Source organism: Protopterus annectens, chromosome 7.part0 (assembly GCF_019279795.1).
Source record: "Protopterus annectens isolate FY-2018-M chromosome 7.part0, PAN1.0, whole genome shotgun sequence".
NCBI classification, from domain to species: Eukaryota; Metazoa; Chordata; order Ceratodontiformes; family Protopteridae; genus Protopterus; species Protopterus annectens.
This window is the reverse complement of record NC_056739.1, coordinates 621,187,821-621,212,541: the sequence shown is the minus strand read 5'-3', so window position 1 is coordinate 621,212,541 and position 24,721 is coordinate 621,187,821. Positions and strand designations below refer to the sequence as shown.

General features: G+C 40.6%; 1 protein-coding gene across 1 annotated transcript in view; it reads left to right on the top strand.

The window, feature by feature from the left end:
• Positions 1 to 24,721, top strand: part of VPS13C (vacuolar protein sorting 13 homolog C) — a 6,956,796-nt gene that overhangs the window by 5,018,175 nt on the left and 1,913,900 nt on the right. Inside the window, exon 64 of the mRNA XM_044076309.1 lies at positions 23,863 to 23,991. Within this exon, the coding sequence (XP_043932244.1) occupies positions 23,863 to 23,991 (129 nt within the window). The remainder of the gene's footprint in view (positions 1 to 23,862; positions 23,992 to 24,721) is intronic.

Below are 24,721 nucleotides of genomic sequence, written 5' to 3'. Positions count from 1 at the left end.
TTTTTTAGACTGTCAGCATAGGGCATCTGCTTTAGGCCTGTGATTCTTTTAGTGAGGTATTTCTGTGGCCTTTCCAGTTGTTGCAGATGTCTTGAGAGGTACATACCAAACGGGGCGCTGTATTCTATAATAGTTCTAATGAGGGATGAGTACAGTGGGACAATGACCTCCTTTTTTCTGGATGAAAAGCCCTTAGAGATGAGGTGTGCACAAAGAAGGATTTCCTGACTGTTGTGTCGATGTGGTTATCGAAAGTGAGTCCACTGTCCACCTGTGTCCGCAAGTCTCTTATCACACTTTTGGTGTTTAGTGTACTGACACCTATGTGGTAATTCATGGGTACATGTTTTTTCCCAAATGGTATCACTATACATTTCTTGGCATTGAGCTTGAGCCTATGGCTCCGGCACCAAGCATCTGTTTCTGTAAGGCCCTTTTGTAGAATATCCACATCATTTGGGGATTCAGTAATATCTCCTAGTTTGCAGTCATCTGCAAACTTTGTTAGCCAGAGTCCCTTAGTGTTGGCCTGTACTTCAGAGAAGTAGATGTCAAATAAGAACGGCCCCAGGACTGAACCCAGAGTTACTCCACTAGTCACTTGTCTGGAGCTGGATTTGGAGTCGGACACTTTTACAGTGTGGGTTCTGTCAGTAAGCCAGTTGGCAACCCATCGAGTGACGTAGGGATTAATGCCCAGCTTAGTAAGTTTATCTATGATTCCAGAGTGGGGGATGGTGTCAAAGGCCTTGGCAAGGTCTAGATAGGCTGTGTGGACCATCTTACCCTTGTCCACGACTCTGGAGACTGATTTGAAGAAGTCAGGTTCAGGAGACAACATCGGCCCTTCACGAACCCAAACTGCATGGGGTCCAGTGTTTGAAGGTTGCCAATGACTTTCTTTATAAGTTCCATGGCCTTGCAGATCAGGCTCGTCAGACTGATGGGGCAGTAGTTCCCAGGATCCAAGGTGAATCCCCCCTTGTGGAGTGGGATAACTGTAGCTGTGCGCCAGGCAGTGGGCATAAAGCCTGAGGTGAGGCTATGATTAAACATGACACTTAGGTGACATGCCAGTTCATTTTGTAGTTCATGTAGTACATAGCCTGGGATGTCGTCTGGTCCCATGGATGCTGTATTCTTAGCTTTGGAGAGTGTATTTTTTACCTGTGTGGCCATTATTAATGGAATTTGGCAATCTTTTGGTATTGAGATGGGCCCCTTTAGAGGATAAGAGGGGGTGAAGTTTGCACTGAATTGATCTGCCAGGATATTGGCAATATCCTTGGAATCAGTATATTTAATGCTATTCTGTTGTAGCTCAGAGCAGATCTGAGCATTGCCATTTAGATTCTTGCCATAGCTGTAGAATGCCTTGTGGTTGTCTTTGGAATCTTTGGCAATTTTATTTTCGTAACTAGCTTTGGAGGATTTTATGAGGGATCTCAGCTTCTTACAGAGGCTGGTAAGGGAGTTTTTTGCATCCTGGGATTTTCCTCTTTTCTGCAACAGTTTCTTCCTTTTTTGTAAAGTTTGTTTATGGCAAGGGAGCACCAGATTGGCTTTCTTTTTTTGGAGGAGAGCGTCTTGGTTCTGTTGGGGATGGCACGATTCATACACGAGTGGATGTGTTCATACAGTGCCTTAGTGTATGATTCAGCAGTTGAACTTTCAGTTCCCGTCTGCATGGGTGTCATGAAGTTTGTCACTTCTGACTTGAGTAGCATGAAGTTGGCTTTGGAGAAGTTTTTTTTACAGAGGTTTCCTTACTGGGGGGGTAGGGGTGTGATGTGGATGTCAAGGGTGATTAGCTTATGGTCAGACCTGACCTATGAGGGGGTTGACCATAGGTGTGGAGCATCGATTTCCCATGTTGGTAATGACCAGGTCTAGAATATTGGAGCCCCTGGTGGGACTAAGGATTAGTTGATCCAGGGCGTTGGAATTTATGAATTCCAAGAACCGTTGGGCAAAGGTGTTGGTACACGAGTAGTTTTCCCAGTTAATGACAGGGTAGTTGAAATCACCCAGTATTAGGGTGTTTGGTTGCATCTTAATATTTTCCAGTATGTTTAGAAAGGTGCAGTGAGAATCTTGGGGCATGGTGGGGAATCTGTAGCAAGCTGCAATTTGGATTGCAGTCTTACCTAGTGTTAGTTGCACCTGGAGAATTTCAGACGCATTCTGTTGGGCAACTAGCCTGGTGGTGTGAATATCCTTGTTGAATATGGACACTCCTCCACCTTTAGTGTTTCGGTCCTGGTTTAGTGGCCGAATTGTGTGGTAAGAGTTGTAGCCTGGTATTGCAGAGGTGCTCTCTGGAGCCCTGAACCAGGTCTCATTTACTGCATAGATGTTGATGTTCTCCATTTTTAGGAGTACCTCGAGAGAGTGCATTTTGAGGTTTAGTCTTCTAGCATTGAGTAGCATTACCTTCAGATTTTAAAATTCAAAGAATGTTTATGGTTGTATTAACAGTGTTTTGTCAACTAACAGGCATCAGAATTAAGTTAAACCTTTTAACACTGACATATAGTGCACCTGGCTTAGTTAATCCCTACTGTTGGACATTTTCTCCACTAAAACTAACTACCTAGCCAGCTTTAGGTGCCTGCTATACCCGTGGCTGCAGCGGCACCCTTTAATCGTCCTTGACTGTGTGGGGGGCCCCACAAAAGGTGCTGCTGGTAGGGGAAAATGAGTAAGAAAAAAATGTATTCATATCCTAATTATGCTCTTTAACCTGAACAGGGCTGTGATATGACCCTGTTAGGATGAAGTTGATAATGAACATGAACAAGTTAAGTACTAGAGAGATCAAGAGCCCAGAGTGACTTATCTCAGTGCAAATATTGGATTTTAGGAAGAGATCGTCAAGGATAATTTTCTCTTTCAGGGAGTTTTATAAATACAAGCAGAACACCAGATACTGTAACTCAATTTCTTTGCTTAAGAATTCAGTGCAATCCCAAAGATAATAGAATAAAGGCTCAGAAACAGGACTACACTTTAAATGTTACTCTAATTTGCTTAAAAAGTTAATAGAATAACACCTTTTGCATCAACACATTTTTGGACAGTAATTATAAAACTCAGATGTCTGGCTTGATTGACTGTAATTCCTGAATGATTTACCAGCAAATCAAACTTTTTACGAAGGAGAAAGCAAAAGTATGAACAAAATCAGGGAAGGTCTGTGAATTCAGGGACCGTGACATGTATGCATTATAGGTTCATAGGTTGGTACTAGGCTTTCAGCCCTAGGGCTTATACAAGTCTAGCCATAATAATTCCGTGGCTATTTCTTCCCACACTATTTACTTCCCTGGACCCCTGTCTAGCAGGGCGACTGATGTGATCCCCGGGGTGAATTTCCTTTCTCCCATCCAATCATCAAGGTTCCTTTTGAAGAGGGCCAAGGAGGTGCTCTGCTTGACATGTATGGGCAATCTATTCCAGAGTCTGGGGAGTCTCTGGGTCAAGAAGCTATCCCTCCAGCATGTTTTGTTTATTGTGATGACAAGGTTTAGATCTCTGGAGTGTGTGGTTCTGAGGGATTTGGCTTCCTTTAAGTGTAGCATGTCCACAGCTCTGGGTTTGACATGGCCTTGTATGTTAAGCAGTGATCGCCTCTGAGTAGACGATATGCGACAGAGTATAGCTGGAGTTTTTTAAGGCGGTCAGCGTAGGGCATCTGCTTTAGGCCTGTGATTCTTTTAGTGAGGTATTTCTGCGGCCTTTCCATTTGTTGCAGATGTCTTGAGAGGTACATACCAAACGGGGCGTTGTATTCTATAATGGGTCTAATGAGGGATGAGTACAGTGGGACAATAACCTCCTTTTTTCTGAATGAAAAGCCCTTAGTGATGAGGTGTGCCACATAGAAGGATTTCCTGACTGTTGTGGCGATGTGGTTATGGAAGGTGAGACCACTGTCCACCTGTGTCCCTAAGTCTCTTATCACACTTGGTGTTTAGTGTACTGCCACCTATATGGTAATTCACGGATACATGTTTTTTCCCAAATGGGATAAGTATACATTTCTTGGCATTGAGCTTGAGCCCATGGCTCTGGCACCAAGCATCTGTTTCTGTAAGGCCCTTTTGTAGAGTATCGACATCATTTGGAGATTCGGTAATGGCTCCCAGTTTGCAGTCATCTGCGAACTTTGTTAGCCAGAGTCCCCTAGTGTTGGCCTGTACTTCAGAGAAGTAGATATCAAACAAGAGCAGTCCCAGGACTGAACCCTGAGGTACTCCACTTGTCACTTGTCTGGAGCTGGATTTGGAGTCGGCTACTTTTACAGTGTGGGTTCTATCAGTAAGACATTTAGCAAACCATTGGGTGACGTAGGGATTAATGCCCAGCTTAGTAAGTTTATCTATGATTCCAGAGTGGGGGATGGTGTCAAAGGCCTTGGCAAGGTCTAGATAGGCTGTGTGGATCACCTTACCCTTGTCCATGGCTCTGGAGACTGATTCAAAGAAGCCAATCAGGTTCAGGAGGTAAGATCCGGCCCTTCATGAACCCAAACTGGGTGGGGTCTAGTGTTTGAAGGTTGCCAATGTCTTTGTTTATAAGTTCATGATAATACACTCCATGGCCTTGCAGATAATGCTCATCAGACTGATGGGACGGTAGTTTCCAGGATCCAAGGTGGATCCCCCATTGTGGAATGGGATAACTGTAGCTCTGCGCCACTCAGTAGGCACGAAACCTGAGATGAAGCTATGATTAAACATGACACTTAGGTGAGGTGCCAGTTCATATTATAGTTCATGTAGTACACAGCCCGGGATGTCATCTGGTCCCATGGATGCTGTATTCTTAGCTTTGGAGAGTGCATTTTTTTACCTGTGTGGCCGTTACCAGAATTTGGCAGTCTTCCAGTATTGAGATGGGCCATTTAGGGGGTGAGAGGGGGATGAAGTTGGCACTGAATTGATCTGCCAGGATATTGGCAATATCCTTGGGATCAGTATATTTAATGTCATTCTGTTTTAGCTCAGAGCAGATCTGAACATTGCCATTTAGATTCTTGACATAGTTATAGAATGCCTTGTGGTTGTCTTTGGAATCTTTGGCAGTTTTATTTTCGTAACTAGTTTATGAGGGATCTCAGTTTCTTACTGAGGCTGGTAAGGGAGTTTTTTGCATCCTGGGATTTTCCTCTTTTCTGCAAGAATTTCTTCCTTTTCTTGTAAAGCTTGTTTATGGCAGGGGACCACCAGATTGGCTTCCTTTTTTTGGATGAGAGCATCTTGGTTCTATTTGGGATGGCACAATTCATGCATGAGTGGATGTGCTCATACAGTGCCTTAGTGTAGGATTCAGCAGTTGAAATTTCAGTTCCCGTCTGCATGGGTGTCATGAAATTTGTCACTTCTGACTTGAGTAGCATGAATTTGGCTTTGGAGAAGTTTTTTATGGAGGTTTCCTTACTGGAGGATGGGGGTGGGATGTGGATGTTAAGGGTGATTGGCTTATGGTCAGACCCTGACTAACGAGGGGGTGACCATAGGTGTGGAGCATCGATTTCCCATGTTGAGATTACTCATCAATGAGGGAAATAAATAACTTACCCCTGCTGCTGTTTGATGACTGCTAAACAACAGTCACTAATCTGGTGTGGTAGTACCAATGTTACACAGTGTATTGCTATTTGCTGAAATAAGTCAGAACTAGTACCACAGTGGCTTATGCTTGTGTGTGTCTGTAAAAAATATCACTGATTTTTATATGTGCACTCACCCAATAATGCTAGGACGCAGACATTATTATTCTGGGAATCAGTAAAAAAATGAACCTAACAAGTAATTATATTTTAAAAGTAAGACAAAATATATCCCAGAACATTCAGACACTTAGAACGTCTTGGAGTCTAGTGTCCCCCAGTCACCAGACACTATAAATGGATACTGGGGGCTCCCTTAATCGTCTTTGACTGTGTGGGGACCCCCACAAACGTTGCTGATTGAAGAAAAATCAAGAGAAAAAATGTATCAATTTTCTGATTGAGCTGTTTAACCTAAACAGTGCTGAGATATGGTGGATCTGAAGAAGCGGTAACTCTGTGAAGGCACTTATCCTTTCTTTTTAATAAAGAATCTACAAAGGACGTTTCTTGGCCTTCATTCAGCTCTCTTGGTTTGCTCAGATTTTGTTTTTCTTATTTGGATTGATTTGCTTGTGAGCTACCTTTAGCAGGAGTGGGTGCTGTTTGTTTTGCAGTGCTGAGATATGACCATTTTAGGGGAAAGCTGATAATAGCCTTTGGTTTCAACCACACTGATTCTAAAACCAGCCCTGCTCAAATGTGTGTGTACAGAAAGCTGCTGTAGGTTATGGGGGCCTGAGGATTGTGTGTTTATTGCAACCTTAATTTTCATCAGAGACGAACCTTAGAGGTATGCACATGAAGTCATTACAGCTTGTGTTTGAGCTGAGTACAGTGTGGTCATTGTTTATTTACTATTCTCACCGACCTCAGAAGTGTAAAAAAAAAAAAAGGTTGTTATAGCTTGTGTAGGGATGATGTACTGTCTAGGACCAACAAATTAGAATATATTACTGAAATCATTCTCACAATCACACATCAGGCACATATACATGGGGCTGACTTTGAGGGTTAAGGGTGAGGAATCATTCTATGTATATGTATATCAGAAGTCACTTGAAATATATAACTAAGGCATTTTAAAGAATAAAAATAAGGCCAAAATTCTTTTCTTTTTTGGAATTTTTCTTTAGGCCACAATTGGAGTAAAATGCTGAGAATATGCTCTAAAATGTATCACAGACCATCTGTAACCCTATGGCTTCTTGGGCCCATGCTTATTTGAGTTATTTCCTAAATGATTATTACTGTGCTGTCTTGTTCAGGAAAAGTGTGTTGAAAGGATGCAAGGAAAACTAAAGTTGAACTGCAACAGTGAATTTCTTTCCTTAATCATAATTTTTGTTCACGCCATTATTAGATTAAAAGGTTGTGTAAAAAGAAAAAAAAAATTTAAATGCACTTCAGAGCATATAGAAGATTATGGCTTCTTGAAAAAGCTAAGAGTAAAGAAAAATGTGAGAAAAGGAAGAAAAAAAGTAATGTGCATGGTATGGTGAGCCCAAAAAAGGGGGGGGGGGTTCAGAGGAACAGACTGGGGGGTGTGCGGAGAGTGTTGAAATGGTAGGCCTAGTCATCAGTTCATTTAATTCCAGACCTGTACATAGAGTTATTGCAATGTATCATTGTTGCAACTAAATGCCAGTAACTAAGTGTCCCTTTGTTAGACAGGTAAACATAGTGTGGTGTATAGTCCTCTTGTAATGTAAGAGCTTGTAGCTACAGGTCTGTCTGTGCATACTACTACTAAAAGTTTGCAGCACAAGCAAAAAGGTTTCTTGTGAGGGGTGGCACTGACAGAATGATACTTATACTGGAAGTGCTTAGTGGTCCCCAACTTGACATTTGCTGGGGCCTCCCAAGATGCTAACACCAGCCCTGAATACAGACAGGCTTGGGGGACTCAGAAGCTTACAAACAGTCCTGGATATATCAAATCTGTATCTGGACTAGACTAGTTACAGGAAAGGCAGGAAACAAGCGTATTTTTTTTCTCACTTCAACAGCTCGAGTGAATCCTTGTAGTAAATGACCGCAAAACATTTTGCAAGTGGTAAAAACACTTTTTATTGAACTAAAATATCAAATAGGTAAGTGCTTTCGTCAAGAACCTTCTTAACTTCATCAGATAAGAGCAAATCCGTAGAAACACTACTAAATACATTCTACAAGAGCATTAATTAAGTAATAAACCACTCCCTTCACATTCACTAAGAACGACCTCCCTGAACTCATGAATATTAATGAAATGCAGTCTTAAAAAACAATCAAAAGAGACGCTATTAAAACCAGCGTTTAAATGTTAACTGGTACGAAAGTGCTGAAATAAGTATAAATACACACACAGTATATAAAATATGTAAAATAATAAATATATAAAAATAAAAATATATGTATATATTTTTATTACCTCTCCATTGCTTTTAGTTTAAACAGGCAAGCAATGGAGAGGGAATCATTTATGCCTGGCCATTGCCCCGCATTTAGACGGACCTGCCAAATTAATTTTCTTTTCCAAAAACAGTCTCCATGGGCCACCTCTTTTATCCAAGTCTACAGTGTCCTCAATGAAAAATTTGAAAGAGTGGTCTGATTTTTCTGTGCAGTGTTTACTTAGGGCATTTGTGGATTTTCCAAGTTTGATATCCCTTAAATGCTCATAGATTCTATTTTTAAATTTCTTCTCAGTCTTTCCAGCGTAGAAACATTCACATAAGTTGCACACTACACAATAAACAACCATTTCAGTATGGCAGTACACCTTCTTGCTCACCTGTATTCTAAAACCATTCACACAGAATTCATGACCTTCCATCACATAACTACACTGAGCACAAGAACCACATTTTTTCATAGAACCTGTATGTACAACATCTCTATTAGACTCTAAAATGCATTTAAGTTCATCCCTCTCTTAAAAACAATATTTGGTTTAGTCCCAACACATTCTCTGATATCCCTATCATTAAGCAATATAGCCCAATTTTTGAATAAAATATCCAACACATCCTTACTATTACTGTGAAAGGTAGTAATAAAAGCACATTTAAAATTTGAATTCTGTTCAACATTGGATTGGGTCAAGTCATTTCCTACCTCATTTACCATACAACCATCAATAGAGGGCATGCCCTGGGCAGGAATCACCTTATGGTCACCTAACAGGGGTTTAAAAATGTTTCTCTTTTGTTGACCACCTCAAAAAATATTCAGATATGCTGTTTGTTCACTGTTGACCTCATGTGTGAACTTTAAAAAGGTGGTTGTACCAATAATGTATTCTAAAAATAGTGGGATCTCTTCTCTCTGACCACTCCAACAAATAAAGACATCGTTCAAAAACCATGTGTACAGTGTGCAAAACTTAAACCATGTTGTATTCATTAGAAATCTCCTTTCCCATTCCAACATAATTATGTTGGCATACAAGCCACCACACGTTGACTCCATTGCCACACCCTCCATTTATAAAAACAATTCATTATTAAACAGAATGAAGTTATTTGTGAGTACTAGTTCTAACAAAGTATCATAGGTGTTGACCAGTGGCTGGGAAAGACCTTTACCCACCAAAAATTCACAAAACTATTCCATGACTATGGCATGCGGTATTACCGTGTATAAATCTCTGACATCAATTGTGATGAAGCTGACTGTTTCATCAAATTCTAACATGTTAATCTTTTTCAAAAAGTCCCATGAATCCTTGCATAATAAAGGTTCATGTTGAACAAAGCCCTTCAATCTGATGTCCAAGAATTTGGCTATTGGGTGGGTAATGGAGACCCTGGCATCAACTATGGGTCGCACGGGTGGTTGCACTAAATGTTTATGTATCTTGTGTAACCCAAAACTGACAGGGATCTTAGGCTGTGCTGTACTTCAAAAAATTTAATTCATCCAGAGAGAGACTACCTTCAATAAATAAATCCTGTAAAACACTTCCCACTTTCTTATATGCACCTTGCAGTTGATTAAACAAAGATTGCATGTAAGCTTTACCTGCAGGTAAACACCTCATTTTATTATTGTAGTCCAACATATTGATCATGACAATGCCACCCCCCCCTTACCTGGTTTCATTATCCAGAGGTCCTTATTATCAGAAAGTTTTCTTAGCTTATTCATTTCATCTTGTTTCAAATTCCATTTTTGTTTTTTGCCATTTTAACATTTCTCATGTCTAATTCACAAATCTTTTCGAAAAGCTGTAGTGAGGGATGAATGGGGGGGGGGGTTAAAGATACTAGATAACCTAATGGGATCCATGATTGACCTACAATCCATAACACATTCAGATTAAATTTTCTAGTATACAGTTTCAAGTCCAATAATGCTGTTTCAATATTGGCACTTTTATCAGGAACAAAAGTCAATCCTCTAGCAAAAATATCTCAGTCTGTACTGTCAATGGGTACACTAGAATAATTGAAAACTTTAAAGTCACAATCATCATTTAAAGAAAATGGACAGACCAGAGGGAGCCATATTGACATCAGAGGACACAGTAACTTTTGTAGGCACCTCTCCTGTTGCCCCTCTGGTTGAAATCATACCCCCTGGTCCCTGTTGGCATAGTGAGGGCCCTGTGGATTGTTCTCTCTGTAATTCCGCTCCCTCAGTCGTTTTGACCCTCTCAGTGGCGAAAATTCTTCCTCCCCTAAAAAAGTCTCGGTGGGGACCATATCCTCCCTTGGTTGTGCATGGTCCCCCCAGCCTTGGGATTTTGGGGGTTCGGGGGTATGCAACATTTCTTTTGTATTCGGATTTGTCACGTTCAATTTTATTTAATTTCTGACTTTTAATGGTGTTTACCTGTTGCTCAGTACTCCCATCAGTAGTACATCAAGTTCTGTGGCTTCCTGTGTTAAACTTTGTATAGTTGTGTCATTATGCCTTATATCCAGTTCCATATATTCAAAACCGTACAGATGAAATAAGTGCAACAATTCTTTATGGAATGCAGAGTTAGTAATCAAGCCTGTTGGAACCTGCCACAGGCAGAGGCCTTTAGGAACACTCTCTAGTTTAAGGCATTCTTTAAAATATAAATGATCAAGCTGCAATTTATTTATTTTTAAAGGCAACTTATCAGATTTCTCAAGTTTGTCATTATAGGAAGTAGCACTTGCATTTCTTTGGGAAAACAAGCTTGTGGTAGCAGAAAAACAGGTGTTAAAATGTGGGGCTTCAGAATGCATATTAGATCCTTCGTTTGCGGTTTGCAGTCGTCTGCCTTCATTTCTTTGCCCATTTAGATCAGAATTAGTGTTAAAAGCACTTCTTGTCCCTTTTTCGCTTCCCTTGAGTAAAACAGGCTCCAAATTGGACCTCCTCTCTTCTGCGCCGTTGGAATTGGTGTGCTCATTGAACTGAAGTGAATGGTTACCTTGCCCTTATAAACTAAGCACTTCCTGTTTTTTCGGAGGCATGTTTAATCTCTCAAGCCTTTCCAAACGCTGACTTGCATCTTGTAGCAATAAAGTGAGATCACTGATGGATTTTCCCAAGTCCTGGGAGTATAAAGGTGGTGGTGTAGTATCCAGATCCGTGCCTGATGCCATAAAACTGACCCAAAAAAGCACAAAAGTACACAAACTGTAGAAAAACAAATTTGGCACTCCTGGAACCACACACTTCGACAGCTCAAGTGAATCCTTATAGTAAATGACCACAAAACATGTTGCGAGCGGTAAAAAAACTTTTTATTGAACTAAAATATCAAATAGAGAATCGCTTTCGTCAAGCACTTTCTTAACTTCATCATATAAGAGCAAATCCATAGAAACACTAATAAATACATTCTGCAAGAGCATTAAGTAATAAACCAATCCCATCACATTCACTAATAAGGCCCACCCTGAACTCATGCATATTAATGAAATGCAATCTTAAGAATCAATCAAAAAAGACATTATTAAAACCAGCATTTAAATGTTAACAGGTGCAAAAGTGCTGGAATAAATATAAATACACACAGTATATAAAATATGTAAAATAGTAAATATATAAAAATATATATAAAATATATATATATATATATATATATATATATATATATATATATATATATTTTTATATTACCTCTCCATTCCTTTTACTTGTAACAGGCAAGCAGTGGAGAGGGAATCATTTAAGCCTGGCCATAGCCCTGCATTAAGACGGACCTGCTTTTGGAAAAGAAAGAATTAATTTGGCAGGTCCATCTAAATGCGGGGCAATGGCCAGGCTTAAATGATTCCTCATTGCTGCCTGTTAAACAAAAGCAATGGAGAGGTAATATATAATATATATATATATATATATGTATATAGTTTTTTTTTATTTTTATATATGATTTTATATGTATTATATATAAAAATAATATAACATATTAATGTATATTGAAAATTAAATTATTAATTTTTTTTTAATTATTAAAAATATATTATATATATATATATTTATATTTTTATATATGATTTTTTTTTTCAAATCTAGGTGCTTAGGATTTCCCTCTCTCTTCCCCCCCTTGGCTGATCTGGTGTGACTCATTTTGAACTCTACAGTTCCCTACAAAACGGAGTCTACAGGACTGCAATTGGTCACATAAAATCAGTTTCTCTCAGCATTTAAGCAGATTGAACTCTACAGTTCCCTACAAAACAGAGTCTACAGGACTGCAGTTGGTCACGTAACAAATCAGTTTCTCTCAGCATTTAAGCAGAGTAGGTTGCACACAAAAAGCATTTGTTAAGCTTTCACTTACAGTGCTGTGTAAGTAAACAGGTCACCATTTTGGTCAGCCATAGGGCTCTTTTTTCTACCTGAGTGTTTGCCTCCTTCCCCTGTAACTTAAGTAATCTGACTCTTACATTAAGAACTATAATACTTAGCTTATAGCTTTAGGACACCTTAGGAAACCTTGTAAACTGCAATAGCCCCGCTACGCTCGGGCTCTCTTTGCTCCCCTCCCTGCCCCCAATTCCCTCCCGCCCCCAGTACCTCTAAATTTATAGTACTATAGCCACTCCCCCACTTTCTAGATCCTATTCATCTGGGATAATTCCTCCCACCCCCATTCTTCTACCTACATTTTAATAGCACCTATTGGCTTTCATCTGGCATTCTCCCATCCCCCTTCCAGTACCTTTACTTCACCACTCTATCTTCTGGTGTTGCATCACCAGGTAAAACAGTTCATTAACTCACTAGCTGAATCACAGATAATGATATACTCTTCTTTACTACCCCTTTACTACCCCTCTTGTTCGCAGCATACCTCCTTACCTTGTATGAAAACCAGTTTCTCTCAGCATTTCAGGTCCCGAAAGGCCATACTATCACCCCAGCTGTAAATCCTCCCACCTTCAGGCATACTTACAGTACCAGGTCCTATCCAACATCTTGTTCAGTCTATCAACATCTCAACCCCAGGCACATTAGCTCTAGATCTAAGCACTACCACAGACTAATAAACAAATTCCTGAAGTTCATCACCAAGTATAGACTTAACCTAATACTTGGTGGTGATATTCACCACAGCCATGGCCCACCCACTTCAGATACACATACCCCCTCTACTTACAATCTAAGCTACAAACCTACAATTAATAGGCCAACTAACTCTCTCCTAGCCTGTCATCTCAATATTAAAAGCATTAATAACAAGGTACATAAATTGCATGCACTTCTGGATGTCCGCTCCCCTGAGATTCTCTGTTTATCTGAAACCTAGTTAAAACCTAACACTACAGACAATGAAGTGTTACCACCTGGGTACAACATACACAGGCTGGATCGTGCTTCCAGGAAGGGGGGTGGGGTAGCTGTACTCTATAAATCTGAGTTAAATGTCACCATACATGTAATACAACCACCTCAGATTAATAACTCAGAGATTCTTGCCACCAAATTGCAACTTAATAAAAATAAATGCATTAATATAATCTGTATGTACATTCCCCCAGGTAACAATATATCTGAACTTGAAGATATCCTGCACTGGCTATCATGTCACTACCCCCAAGAAACCCTACTACTTGGAGACTTTAACATAGACTGGGGCACCTGTTCCTCAGAATCCCTAACCACCCATATTAACCTGCATGCATTTACACAAATCATATCCACCCCTACCAGGTTAGGTAAACCCAAACAAAAAGAAAGCATACTTGACTGGGTACTCATAGTCACCCCCAACTGTACACCTCTGGTACCCTCCCTGATGGCCTAAGTGATCACCTTCTCACATATGTAATTGAGCACAAAGCCATTAATTCCCAACAACCCTTACTCAGAAAGGTTAGAAACAATAAAAACTTTGACCCTGACAAATTCCAACAAGAACTAAACTCATGCAATTGGTCTGTTCTAAAACACCTCCCCTTAAAGGAAGCAGTAGCATACTTTAACAACAAATTCCATGAGATCCTTGATTTGCATGCACCTGTTAGTTCAAAGAGAACAAAGGCAAAAACTGCGCCATGGCTTTCTAAAGAGTCTAAACTTAAAATTACCCTTAGAAACAAAGCATGGGCTTTATGGTGTTCTTCTAAAGACCCCCAAGATCACATTAAATACAGGCAATCCTGGAACGAAACTAAAAAATCCATTTTACAAGACAAAAAACAATACTACTGCAATTTACAGACAGTAAATCAAAATAACCCTCAGAAGTTTTGGGCAGGTTTAAATAATCTACTACATCCTGGACAAACCTCAACCCCAATCCCTGCTGCTACTATTGATAAAACCCCTGAAGATGTTTCTGACAGTTTTAACCGATTCTTTACTGAGACAATTCAAGCCCTAGCTAGCCAACTACCTCCTAGCTGCCCTGGTCCTGAAAGTAGCACCCCCAGAAACCTACTCACGTTCAGCTTCCATCTAGTCGCCACTTCACTTATGCTTAACTTGATCAAAAAATTAAAACCCACTACACTTTCTGCTGATCTACTCCCTGCTGAGTACCTACAAAAATCAGCTGATGCAATTGCTTACCCCGTCTCAATACTAATCAGTCGAACCATAGTAGAAGCTAAAATTCCCTCCATCTGGAAAATATCCTATGTAATCCCACTTCACAAAGGAGGCAGCTCTACTGAATTTTCCAATTATAGGACAATAGCTATACTCTCTCCACTTTCAAAGATTATGGAAAAATGTATTCATAGACAACTCATGCACCACCTAATCCAGAATCACCTTATAGCAGACACTCAGCATGGCTTCCGTCCTCATCACAGCACTACTTCAGCCCTCCTAGCCTTTACCAACACCATAAACCATAATCGCGACAATAATTATATATCCTCAGCCCTCTTCTTGGATCTTTCCAAGGCATTTGATATGGTTGATCACCAACCTTTAATCCACACACTGCAAACATTCTGTTTAGATACTAGAGCCCTTCAGTGGTTCATTCCTACCTGAATGGTCGACAGCAGGCTGTTCTCTGGCAGAACAAACTCTCTAACCTTCTACCTAACACTTGGAGTACCACAAGGCTCTATACTAGGGCCCCTGCTGTTCTCCATCTTCATTAACAACCTTTATACTGTCATCCCAAAAGTCAGCTGTATCCAATATGCTGATGACTCTACTATGATTTGCTCGGCCACATCTCCAATAGAGTTATAGTCAGCTACCCAGACCACCTTTAATACAATAGAAAACTGGCTTTCTGAACGTCGGCTGAGCCTAAATCCCAAAAAACTAAAATGCTGTTATTTTCACCAACACGTAGGTCTACAGCTTTCATCTTTACCATAAATTCAAATGTTGGCACAAATAATCTCCTCTGACCCCTCTACAAAACTATTAGGTATCATCATAGATAATAATCTAAAATTCGACCTACATGTTAACCAAACTATCAAAATCATCAATAAAAAACTAGGGTCACTTTACAGAATAAAAGCCTTCCTAACCCCTCCAGCTAAAATTGCCAGAGCTCGCTCTCACCTTCTTTCAACCCTTCTATATGCATCCACTCTACTCTCGAATTTAAACAAGACTGTCCTTAACAAACTCTCAATTTGCTACAACCACTTTGCCAGGTTTGCCACTGGGCTGCCTTTTAGGACACATCACCGCATCAATCTAAATCAGCTTGGGTGGCTTGAACTACCCAGCCTAATCCAGTATAACCAACTGATTATGGCCTTTAAAATCCTCTATAATCAGGACAATACTCCTGCATTTAAAAATATTATCACCCCCTATAACAATCCTAGACCACTTCGATACAAACTACTAATTCAGACTCTTTCTTTGCAAACTCTGTAAGTAGATCCTGGAACTCTCTTCCAGCTGATATTACCTTACTTTCCACCTTAGGTCAATTTAAAACTAGGCTGAAACAACATTTGTCACTTAACTGGCTATGTCAATGTATCAAGCCTGGCTAACTCTCTCTAGAATGTGTATAAATCTGTTAACCATCTTACTGTGTAATTTAATTTAATCCTGACTTGTGCTCAGGATTAACTCTAACCTGTGGAACTTGTTTAACTTGTTTACTTATGTAATCTCTGTAAGTAGTTTGTTTGTAATATGTAATGCTGTATCTGCTTACCCTTGGAGCTTTTCTCCCCAGGCCTCTGCTGAAAATGGACATGCATCCAGTCGGACTATCCCGGTCAAGAAATGTAAAATAAAATAAATAAATATATTTTTTTACATATTTTATATACTGTGTGTGTATTTATACTTATTTCAGCACTTTTGCACCTGTTAACATTTAAATGCTGGTTTTAATAGTGTCTTTTAGATTGTTTTTTAAGACTGCAAGTTCTGGTTTAAGCACTTGGGCTTCAGGCCAGTTATTTTATATTAAGAAGGTTCATGGTCTGCACTCTTGTGGGAGGAGAGGCTGGACTCTGCCCTTCTGAGCTGGGAATTTCTGGTTAAAGGCTTATAGTGCCTGCATATTTAAACTGTTTCTTACTGAAATTGGTACACCTTGTTTGCTGTAGCATAGACTAGATCCAGGCCTGCTGAATCTAGCTTTGTTTGTATGCTTGTTATTTCTCTGAAATGTTAATTCCACCTAAAACGCGGCTTTTCAGCGCTTCTGTGGATCCCTAGTGATATCTGCATTGCTTACTGTACTTATTTCCTTGTTTCACTTGAAAGAAAGTTACTGTTTGTCGTTTTTGCATTTAAGTTACCTGTAACACATTGCATTTAAGTTACCTGGCACTTGCTCACTAAAGCAATTATATAAGTCAGCACTAAAATATTAAAAGCACTACACCCTCACAAACTCCCCTTGAGTACCTTGTTCCCCATTGGCCCTTTTTTTTCAATTATAAAGGAATTCCCAGTACTATTCTAGCATGTCCAAAGGTCAGTTGTCAATCTCCTCTCCGGTCCAGCTGGTGAATCTGGGAATCTTGAGGCAATGTTACATCTGCCTCATGTACACAGACAACCTTCTCCTCCTCCCAACAAATTCAAACACATGTGAGAGATGCAACCATATAGCCATACTGGAGGCTAAGCTCTCTCAACTCAGTACTGGCGAAACCACTCAGGAGGAGAAGGAAACCACACTCACTACAATTCCAGTCTCACATAGACCTACCACGACAGCAAACCAAACACATAAACACACAAAAACATACTCGGAGGCTCTAAATAAAAATCTGCCTAAGCAGCAGAGACCTCCAAAGCAGACACCCAAGCAACCGCTACCCCAAAACAAAACACGTGCAACACATAGCTCACAAAGCCAGTGTGCCGAACAGTCACAGCCCTTAAGGCTAAACAACACACCTGATGCACTTGTGATAGGTGACTCTATCGTCAGGCACACTGACGTTCCGCTCACCAGGCTGAACAAGGAGAAGGTCACGGTGAGCTGCCTGTTGGGCGCTAGGATCTGCCACATAACACAAGCACGCAGGTCACTCCAAGGCAAGTACAAATATGACTCAGTCATTGTCCATGCTGGTGTGAATGACCTGAGACGTACCTCCATGGACTACATGAAAAGAGACATATAGGAGCTCGCTGAGCATGTAACCCAGGCCGGTATGACCCTGACCTTGAGTAGCATCTTACCCTCACCAAGAATGATGCCACAATATGAAGACAAGATGATCAATTTCAACAATTGGCTTAAGTATTGGTGTCATTCAAAGGGGATCCAATGCCTGTCAGCCTGGGATGACATGCTCGACAAGCCACGATGCTTTGCTAGGGACGGCTTGCACCTGTCACCCATGGGCTTTCGGATATTGGCAAAGGCTCTTGCTTCCCCCATAGTGCCGTTTTTAGGCAAGGCTCAAAAGACAAACCCACCTCCATAGGTATCACAAGGGATAAGAAACTAAGAGTAATGCTACTCAACGCCAGAAGTCTAAACCTCAAGATGCATGCACTCAAAACTCTCCTTAGCATGTAGAACATCGATATCTGTGCAGTAACAGAAACCTGGTTCGAGGCTCCCGAGAGCACCCCAGCACTACCAGGTTATACCTCATACCATGCTTTTCGGCCCCAAAACTTGGACCAAACCACAAAAGGAGGGGGGGGGGTATCAATATTCGTCAAAGATACCCACACCTCCAGGTTGGTGGCACAGCATGAAGCATCAGAGACTATCCATGTGCAATTAACAGTGGGTAAAACTGCCTTCCAGTTTATAGCCTGCTACAGACCACCCTCCCAAACTCAGGAACCCCACTCGGCCTTCCTGAGAACACTGGAAAATATGAAGGTCTCTCCATACACCATTATATTGGGGGACTTCAACTACCCAAACATAGACTGGGAGCATTACTCAAGCTCCAACACCCTAGCCCAAAGGTTCCTAGAATTTATAAACTCAAATGCTATGGAACAACTTGTTACCACTCCCACAAGAGGGGAAAATATACTGGACCTGATTATCACCAACATGGGGACTCTATGCTCCAGACCAGAAGTGTATCCCTCACGGTAAGATCAGACCATAAACTAATCTCACTGGATATTCACATCCCGACTCCACCCCCTGCCCTGAATACCACAGTGAAAAACTTCTCTAAAGCAAATTTCACACTCCTCAAAACCGAGGTGGAATCCTTCAAAGCCCCCGGGCCTGTGGAAAATATGGCCCAGACCGCAGAATCCTTTATAAGCGCATTCTATGAACACCTTCAGGAATGCATGGATCATGCAATCCCAAATAAAACCAAGACCCAATCCTCCAAAGGCAGACAGGACGTCTGGTGGACCCCAGCCATAAACAAACTATACAATAGAAGGAGGAAGCTACTATATGATAGAGCAAAATCCCAAAAAGGGAAGGCATCTCTGATCAGTATTAGCAAGAAACTACGGGCACTCATAAAATCGTCTAAGACCAGCTTCAAGAGAAAAATTGCACAGGACACTAAGGATAATCACAAGGCCTTCTTTAGTTAAGTTAGGAACCTGGGTGAAAATTCCCAGATATGCTCAGAATTAGTCCAAAATGACAAAAAATACACCAAACCCACAGACATTGCCAACATCCTAGCTGACAGGTTCAGCGCAAACCCCCCCCCACCACCACCAAAAGGGCAAATATCTATCCCAGCAGAGTGCTGCCCCCCTGACATCTCAGATGCTCAGGTAAGAGCTGCCCTCTCCAAAGCAAAAAACACAGCATCAATGGGACCAGACGGTGTCCCGGGCTACGTCCTACATGAACTGCAAGAAGAGCTAAACCCAAACATAAAACTACTGTTCAATCTCAGCCTTACTACAGGATATGTACCCAAAGAGTGGCGTACAGCAACAGTGGTCCCTCTCCACAAAGGTGGTGCCTCAACGGATCCTGGAAACTATCGCCCCATAAGCCTGACTAGCTTGGTCTGCAAAGCTATGGAAAGGATCATCATGGACCTCAAAATAAAGATATTGGGGACCTACAGACACTGGATCCTACCCAGTTCGGCTTTGTTAAGGGCAGATCCTGCCTCTTAAACCTGGTTGATTTCTTTGAAACAGTCACCAAGGCCATTGACGAGGGGAAGGTGGTCCACACAGCCTACCTGGACCTCGCAAAAGCCTTCGATACAATACCCCACTCGTGCATTATAGATAAGCTCACCAGCTTAAATATAAACCCCTATGTCACTAGATGGGTTGCAAACTGGCTCAAGGACAGAACCCACATGGTTAGAATTGCTGGAGCCATGTCAGACTCCAAACCAGTTACAAGTGGCATCCCACAAGGCTCAGTCCTGGGACCTCTCTTGTTCGGTATATATTTCTCGGAGCTACAGGCCAACACGGAAGGACTGTGGCTGACCAAGTTCGCAGATGACTGCAAACTGGGCACCATAATCGACTCTCCAGTCGAGACAAGCATCCTCCAAAAGGGCCTCATAGAAACAGACAACTGGTGCCAGAGCCATGGCCTCAAGCTAAACACCAAAAAGTGTATAGTCATCCCCTTTGGCAAAAACAAAGTGCCCACAAATTACCACATAGGTGGTAATCCATTAAGTACAGAAGAAGTAATTAGGGACCTGGGGACCCAAGTTGATAGCAATCTCTCATTTGACAACCACATGGCCAAAGTGGTTACAAAAACATTTTATATAGCCCACCTAATCATGAAGGGATTCGCATCTAGATCAGGGGAGGTCATCGTGCCTCTTTACTCATCCCTCATTAGGCCCATAATTGAGTACAATGCCCCTTTTGGGATGTACCTTACCAGACACCTGCAGCAACTAGAAAGACCCCAAAAGTACCTCACCAAGAGGATCAAAGGGCTCAAACAGATGCCATATGCTGCCCAGTTAAAGAAACTCCAGCTCTACTCAGTGGCATACCGCCTGCTCAGAGGCGATCTGTGCCTGACGTATAAAGCCATGTCCAACCCGGAATTAATGGACATGCTGCACCTCAGAAAATCCAAATCCCATTGAGCTAAGCGCCCGAGAGACTTGAACCTCAGCACTGAAATAAATAGGACATGCTGGAGGGACAGATTCATAACCCGGAGGCGCTCCCTTCACTCGAATAAAATCCCAGTCCAGGTTAGGCAGAGTCCCTCATTGACTCTCTTCAAGAGGAATCTTGATGAGTGGATGGGAAATCGTAGGTTTACCCCGGGTATCACTTCTGTGTCACTGTTAGACAGAGGCACAGTATACTAACCTCGAAAAAGGGCATAGCAAAATTAATTTAAAATGGGTGGCGAAAGCCAAACACACTCTGGCTAGGCTTATAAATGCCCTAGGGCAGATAGCCTAGTATGAACCTATGAAGTCAGGGATGTCGTCCTTAGTGAATGTGATGGTATTGGTTTATTAATTAATGCCCTTGCCGAATGTATTTATTATTGTTTCTATGGATGTGCTCTTATCTGATGAAGTTAGGAAGGTTCTTGACGAAAGTGCTTATGTATTTGTTATTGTAATTCAATAAAAATTGCTTTTACCACTTGCAAAGTGTTTTGCCGTCATTTACTACAAGGATTCACTTGAGCTGTTGAAGTGTGTGGTTCCAGGAGTGCCAACTTTGTTTTTCTACAGTTTGTGTACTTTTGTGCTTTTTTTGGTAATATTTTTTTTTGTGACAGTTAAACAGAACACAGGAAGATTCTAGTAAAGGTGTTTTTTTTTTTTTTTTTGTAAAGGAAAGGGAGAGAGTAGAAGCAGAAGATAATTCAAGGTTAGGAAACTGAGTGGGTTTGCCTTCTCAGATGTTCTTCCTGTATTAGGTAGAATGAGCTAATGACACTAGACTGGGAGGAGTGTCCCAGATCAAATTTACAATAGGGGTGGGCAACTGCAAAGCCACCAAGTATAACAGCAAGACACCAACAGGGAGGATGGGGAACAATACGAAAGCTACTTGCCTACCCTCTTTTAGACTGTAAACACTACATAAATGTTTATCACAGCAGAAAAACAGCAGTGACCCACAAAATGAAAGTTTTAAGCAGACAAAGGAGGAAGGAGACTCTACAGAATGCTTTTAACTGCAACACAATTTTGCCATGAAGTTAAAGAAAGGCTTTTGCTAATTCAAGATGGCCTGGTCATGTGCTCAGAACAACCACTGCAAAAACAAACCGGTCCAGAGACAGCAAATCTGAACTGGGACAATACTAAAGCTACTAGCACACACTCTTTTAGACGGCAAACAATGTTTTTCACAGTAGAAGAACAGCAGTGAGCCACAAAATGAAAGTTTTAAACGGATAAAGGAGCAAGGAGACTACAGAATGCTTTAACTGCAAACAAATCAGTTATATGATACACTCAGGGTTGCCAGATTTCCAGCAACGCAGGTAGGGACCAAAACGGCAAAGTGAAGACCAAAAAAAAAAAAAAAAAAGGTCTCATGTCAAAGTGAAGACCAAAAAAAAAAAAAAAAAGGTCTTCGGCAACACAGTTCTGCATTAAAGAACTGAGCTCACTCTGCCTGCAATAAACACGGAGCTTCTCGTGTTTAATGCATTGCAGTTCCGCATTAAACACGGGAAGCTCCGTGTTTAGCGATTTTTGATTGGCCCGTATGCGGCATATGGGCCAATCAAAATCTAAACACGGAGCTTCTATTTAATCTTGAACACAAACTCCGTGTTTAGCAATTTTTGATTGGCCCGTATACCAGGTATACGGGTCAATCAAAAAAAAACAGAGTGGAGGCTGGCCGGGATTTAAACCGGCAGGGCGGGACTCGGGATCAGGCTACTGATCTCGGGACAGTCCCGCCCAAATAGGGACGTCTGGCAACCCTGGATACACTCCTTGGCAGGAAATCAGAACTACCAAATAGGTGCTTAACAAGTAGAGAAAATATCAGGCCCTGTAAGGCAGACAATTTTAGTTTAACCGTGCAGATTAGTTAGTAGCAATAAAATACAGTAAAAAGTATGCTGCAGGCAATAGAAAGTGCTAGATAAAAATTGCTAGAAGCAATAACTAGTAAAAATAAGCAAAAAAACAGGATATTTATTGTATATCTCAGATCAGAGTTGTAGTCAATGGCCCTCCTCCACTCGTTTCAGTGTGTACAGTTCACTGCATATCCATTTATTCCATTGGCAGTAAATGGAAAACACTTTTACGCTTCACTGTACCAAACACTAGGTTGAATAAGCTACGTCTGCAGTTTAGCAAATTTAACTTTTAGATGAATGGGGCAGTTGATTTCATCAAGGGCCAGGCATGCTTCCTAACACTATGCAAATGTATTTCAACTAAAGAAAACACTCTGATAATCTGGAAATGTCCACTCTAGCCTTGGTTTGAAAAGCTAAACTAGTTTTTCTTACTGAATGTATTAAGACGGTCTGTTACCTTGCCACTTAAGTCTTGCAGAGATGAGGCAGTAGATGCAGATGCCCTGTTGTCTGACAGCTCTGATACTCAGTTATGAATTACCAAAGAAACAGGAATGATGTCATATATATATATATATATATATATATATATATATATATATATGAAGCTCTATAGCCTCCATAGCTGTACTGTTATTAGGCTCTAAATGCTTTTGGTCATTCATTTAGTTTTATTTTCAGTTTTCATCTAACTCTTTTTTAAAAAAAAAAAAAAAAGTTCACTTATTTCATTTCAGCCTGCTGTTTTTTTACCACTGCCATATTTTTTTAGCCTGCTGGTTCACTGCACATCAGATTCTACATCATGGTTAAGTCTCTGGCAAAACTGCCTTTTTAGTTTCTTTATCATTATGCCATTTGTAATTTAGTTTTTTTCTCCTGTATTTATTTATGGATGTACCTTGCAACTGCTGCTTGGAAGATTTTTTTTCTGGACTTTGATAAGTATCTTGCTATTAGTGGAACTGTAAGTATCAAAACTGAGTAAATTACTGTAATTTTAAAATTAAAGTTCTGTAAATATTACCCTTTCTAACCTGGGTTCACTTGCACAAGTCCGTCAATTTATGCTGCTGTCATTGCTGCATACATGTGTCACATAAATACCATGTTAACTGACCAGTAACAGCTGTGGGATGCATGTTTGTTTTTTATTTTTATTAGCCTTTTCTTAAACTGCAATTTTGAATGCATAGTTTACAATGCTGTAGTGTTGTCATAATTTGAATAAACTTGCACTATCTTGTTAGAAATGATTGTACTTTGACATTAAACAGTAGTACATGCTATTTCTAGTTGTCAGTCAAAACTTCAAAGTGGAAGATGGGCATAACTGGAGTCTTTTACAAAAACATATTACTTTGGAAAATTTGCTTATGTTCTTTAGTCACTACATCTTATTAACTGATTATTGTTTTAATTTCAGTGTCTTCCATTTTGGCCAGAAACTACCTCGGGAAAGATGTGTGTCCGAGTAGTGGGCTTTGACCGGCCATCTAAACCATTCTTCTACAACAGGCAGGACAATGGTACTTTATTAACACTGGACAACTTGGTAAGTTTTCATTTGCTTCTTCATAAAAGACGTTTTTCTGTACTTATTTTAAATATAAGAAATATTCTTACATAGATCTAGGAAAAAATATTAAGAGATGCATTTCCATCCTGTTTTATTCTTTCTGCCCAGCTTTAAATAAGTGTTATGACAGCTTCCCTAGCAGTAACAAAGCTGAATCCTGATCCTTCTGAAGTAATATCTAGTAGTGTTTGTGTGCATAAGGCAGTTCAGTTTGGTATTTGTATGTGATAGAGTGTTGACCTGCAAACCTTACGCACCTGTTGGAGGAGGCTGCAGCTGCCTTGCTCATTGGAGGCAGGGCTGCAGTGTAACAGTAGTAGTAATCAAATTATTGTATTTCAAGGTATACTAGGGCATCAGTGCATGATAGCAACACATGATGCAAGTGTGGCTTCAAGCCAGATTTTTTTCACTGATATTGTTTAGTCTTATTCACGATATATAGTGCTGAGATCCTGTTTTAGCAAGTATGGGTGAAAAAAAGGTGAAAATGAAGCAGTTTTTCTCTGAGAATGCAAATTAAATTGTACAAATGTTGCTGTTGGCTGTAGTATTGTGCATTGATGTTTATTTCGAAAATGGATAGATCTCAAATCTCAAAAACAATACTTGTTGGAGAACACATGCTCTCCAACAGAGTACTGATGTACCAGGAGAGGCTGGGGCTTCATGCCAGTATTTTACTCTACCCACAAAAAATATTTTA